Genomic DNA, 4,376 nt, shown 5'->3' on the forward strand with positions numbered 1-4,376 from the left:
TTTTCACGTTTTTTGGCAACCATTTTCTTCGTTGACCAACAAGCATTAAACTTGGTCGAGCTCGCCGTCGGACGTCCACCGTTGTCAGTCCTGGGTAGTTGTTCTCTGGCAAGTATTGAAAAAGGTTCGAACCCTGGGACTTTTGTCTACTCACAAAATCTGGTGGGATTGATTTGTTGAATCTGGATTTGGATCTACAATTGAATGCGTTTCCCGCGTCATCTGTTCCTGTGGGGTTGTCGGACGCCCTCGCACTGTTTCTTGATTTGTTTTAAATTTTTCATTTTGGTCGTGTTATCGTTTGGATATTGACGCTTTGAATAAAGATTGAGTTTTATTATTATTATTATTATTATTATTATTATTATTTAATTTTTGATTATTAGCTTTTGCTTCGATGGTGTGTAATGGGCTACCATGCTTCTACCCTCTTCATTTTGGTTACTAGCGACTTATATGCTTTCCATTGTTTTTGTCGTGCAGTGTTGATTTTTTATGTGTATTGGCATTCTTTTTATTAAACTCTTTATATTATCATCAATTTAGAAAAATCTCAAGGTATTTGTGACGCATGATGTGGTAAATGACTTGGCTCGAGTTCTGTCAGGCAATTTAGCAGCTAGCTTGAGTTTAAAATGTCATTATTTTGTGGCTTGGAGGAGTTACCTGAATCAGTTGGCTTACTAAGGCATCTTCGTCAACTATGCATATTTTAAAGATTTCTGCCCCCACTGAGTGTAATAAAGGTTCGCCTATGCGAATAAGTGCTTACCCTGTTACAATTCTGTGATTGTGCTCCATGTGGGTTATTGAAGAAACGAAGCATTTATTTGATAGTGATGATAATTGATATATGACAAGACATCATGTTGCCATATCTATTAAACATATTAGATCAATTCTCTTATGCTCTTTCTCTGGGAAAAGTATGTGATTGTGATTTCTTGTAGGACATGTTCCTATTTAGCGCTGAGAGATTTAGTAATGCGCTTGTGCTACTGCTTACAGGATACTGACAACCTCCTTGCCCTGCTTCTTTTCTGATTTGATTATGCTACTAATTCCTTTGACCTCCTTAAACACTTATTGGATAATGCGACTTTTCGGTCCATCTGTTTTTCATCCGCCCATGTGTTTATTTGGTATTTTTCACGTGCCATAGGATTGTGGCATGGCTGTGTAGTTAGTTCGAATTATATCCTCAATTGATTGACCTTGTTGGCGGCTATTTGCGGTTGTATTGTTTTGAACTTTTGTGATGTCATTGGAACTAAAGAGAAGATTTTGAATGTTTTTCATTTCTTGTTAATTTCTGAGGGAAATAGACACAGAACGAATGAGACCCACGTAAATGGTGGGTCCTGTTTGAAGTATGGGGTCCATACGAGTGATGGACTCCATGCACTCTGTCTATCCTCTTGTTAAATTAACAAAAAAAAAAAAAATGCAGAGAATGAAATACGGAGGATCCAAATGCAGAAGCAACACGTACATGAAAATATTGCCAATATATGCCTTAACTAGCTTATCCTGCATGATATCTTCCTACCATTAGATTTCTTATATTTTTTTTCTTTCTTTTTTTCCTTTTGTGTTCGAAGCATTCTGCCGTCATGATTTTTCCTCTCTCAGAGTGTTTCAGAAGTAGATGTCGTATACATAAATAATCAAAATGTTCTTTTGACTTGAGTCAAAATGTGGAATTCCAGTTGAGGACTATGACATTGTAAACATAATGATTGTTTACCTCTGGGCTCTGGTTTTGAAGAATGTTCGCTTCCTTCCTTGTGCTTGGTTTTCATGTTTCCTTTAAAGTCTTTTTTTTTTTTTTTTTGGCATCTCAAGGTCCAGCATGGAGGCTTACTGTTATCATAACATTTCTCGCTGAGTGACTGTTTATCTTTCAATGCCAAGGAACTGGTCAACACTACGTCATTAACAAAACTATGGTCCTGTGCCTGATATTATTCAATATCTATAATCTATGTTGCACATGTCTATCTTGTCAACAATGTATTGTTTGCTGAGTAATTACTCTAAATATATACTGTTCTTCTTTTGATCTGATTTTCTGCTCACATTCTATATAAATATTTGCATTTGGATAGTGGTTGACGGCACTGCCCGTGGTTTTGTGATGGGTTACTAATTTTTGCCTGTTGACATTTTATTTCTGGAGCTGTGTATATGGAATCAATTTGTCAGAGATAAATTTATTACTTATTAGACTCATTCAAACGTGAATTCTCCACATTATCTGGTGATGATATAATGTAATCCTGTTTCTTGTTTAATGATTGGCTAGCGTGTCTGTTTTTATGTTTTATTGTTGTTTTTTCACCAACTTGCAACAAATAACATCTTTCACTAGCGTCGTATTCCAGATGGAAGGACAAAACCCCCGGGATGCACAAGTTATTGAAATTCGTGGACACGCTTCTGATGGTGGAAGGGCTCTTGGAGGAAGTAAGGTTTGTGGGGAAGCACCATGTGGGTTCTCAGACGCTGGATCCATCTCCAGGGATTCCAAAGAACGATTGACTTCAATGCGAAAACTTCTGATGGCAGTGATTCTCTGTGTTGTTTTCATGAGCATTGAAGTTGTTGGGGGAATCAAAGCTAATAGTCTTGCAATATTGACCGATGCGGCACACTTACTTTCTGATGTTGCAGCCTTTGCCATCTCATTATTCTCTTTGTGGGCTGCTGGATGGGAAGCCACCCCTCGTCAGTCATATGGATTTTTCAGGATAGAGATTCTCGGCGCCTTGGTTTCTATCCAACTAATATGGTTGCTTACTGGAATTCTAGTCTTCGAAGCCATTCAAAGACTCATTGCTGGTACTCATGAGGTTAATGGCCTACTAATGTTTTTAGTTTCTACATTTGGTCTATTGGTTAACATCATCATGGCTCTTTTACTGGGTCACAATCACAGACATGGACACGGTGAACATGATCATAGTCATGACCGTGGATCTGTAATTTCTACCCATCACCATCATCATGATGAAGAGCATTCAAGAGATAAGCCCCATCACCATAGTCATGACAATGTCGGTGAAGCACTTCTCAGTGGATCACCAGAGGAGAAGAAAGAATGGAACATTAATGTGCGAGGGGCTTATCTCCATGTACTTGGGGACTGTATCCAAAGTGTTGGGGTGATGATCGGAGGGGCAATTGTATGGTACAAACCCGAGTGGAAGGTCGTTGACTTGATTTGCACCCTAGTATTCTCAGTGATTGTTTTGGGGACAACGATCAATATGCTGCGAGGCATACTTGAAGTCCTGATGGAGAGCACGCCACGAGAGATAGATGCAACTAAACTTGAACAGGGGCTGCTGGACATGGATGAAGTTGTGGCTGTTCATGAATTGCATATATGGGCCATTACAGTGGGTAAGATTTTACTGGCTTGTCATGTGAAAATTAGGCCAGAAGCAGATGCAGACTTGATGCTTGACAAGGTTGTAGACTATATCAAAAGGGTCTACAACATTAGTCATGTGACCATTCAGATAGAGCGCTAATTCTGTCTTGGATCAATTGGCTTTTTTATTTTTTATTTTTTATATTCACTCTAGAATTAAACTTCATTGGCCTCCATAATGCAGCATACTACGCTTTTTCTAGGAATTAAAAGAGTCAGTACGAAGAGCAATTAACATTTGCACGTAACATCTGATTTTGTGTTATATTACCCTGCGAGCTATTTCTTGAAGTGTCAATATGAGTTGAGTTATAAGTATTAAACATCAAGTGGTTTTTCAAAAAAAAAAAAAAGTCAACTCATCATCCTGACCTGTTTTAGGATGGTGGGTTGACCTTTGTTAGGTTGGTCTGTTTTGTAGTTCTGTGACTACATTCTTTACTGTTTAGTTTAATTTTCCGGTCTTCTACTCTCTGGTCTGAAACTGTAGTAGCTTCAGACCACAAAACTACTTGTTGAAGGTTTTTGCCCTGTGGGAGGACAAAAATTATTAAACTAGGGACCCTCCCATCCGACGTGGAAACTGGTACCGTTTATGGAGCCTGTTAGTCAATGTGTCACTAACAAGCACGTGACATGAGAATGTAAAAGGTTATGAGTTTTTTTCCTGATAGCGCCAACTCAAGTTGCTCACCGGTCATTTAATGGGGCTGGAAGTTTCTCTTTTAGATATATTCACTATTGGTGATTGGTGAGTTGCTAATAAGATAAGGATGATGAGTGATTCTTATGATGAGTGTGATTTCTTATGTAGATTTATACTGAAATTTGAGTTTCTAAGTGTTCCATGTGTGTCGATATTTTTCTTTTTGAATGAAGAAAGATGCTTTAACAAAAAAAAGGTTGTCTCAATACACAGTAATGAATCTTCTCTTGTCAT

At 38.2% G+C, this 4,376-nt stretch overlaps 1 protein-coding gene across 2 annotated transcripts; it reads left to right on the forward strand.

The window, feature by feature from the left end:
* On the forward strand, positions 1-3,734 carry LOC129301497 (metal tolerance protein 1-like). 2 transcript variants are annotated; one of them, XM_054940059.1, is made up of 2 exons: positions 1-124; positions 2,385-3,734. In XM_054940059.1, exon 2 carries the CDS (start codon positions 2,385-2,387, stop codon positions 3,534-3,536), a length of 1,152 nt encoding a protein of 383 aa, XP_054796034.1. In that variant the 5' UTR covers positions 1-124; the 3' UTR covers positions 3,537-3,734. The 2 variants fall into 2 exon arrangements, with proteins under 2 accessions (XP_054796034.1, XP_054796035.1); XM_054940060.1 differs by having other exon boundaries at positions 17-124; positions 2,372-3,734.
* The last annotated feature ends 642 nt before the right edge of the window (positions 3,735-4,376 follow it).

This window comes from Prosopis cineraria, unplaced genomic scaffold (genome assembly GCF_029017545.1).
Source record: "Prosopis cineraria cultivar Desert tree isolate PC_DT_omini unplaced genomic scaffold, ASM2901754v1 PC2152, whole genome shotgun sequence".
In the NCBI taxonomy this organism is placed as follows: Eukaryota; Viridiplantae; Streptophyta; class Magnoliopsida; order Fabales; family Fabaceae; genus Prosopis; species Prosopis cineraria.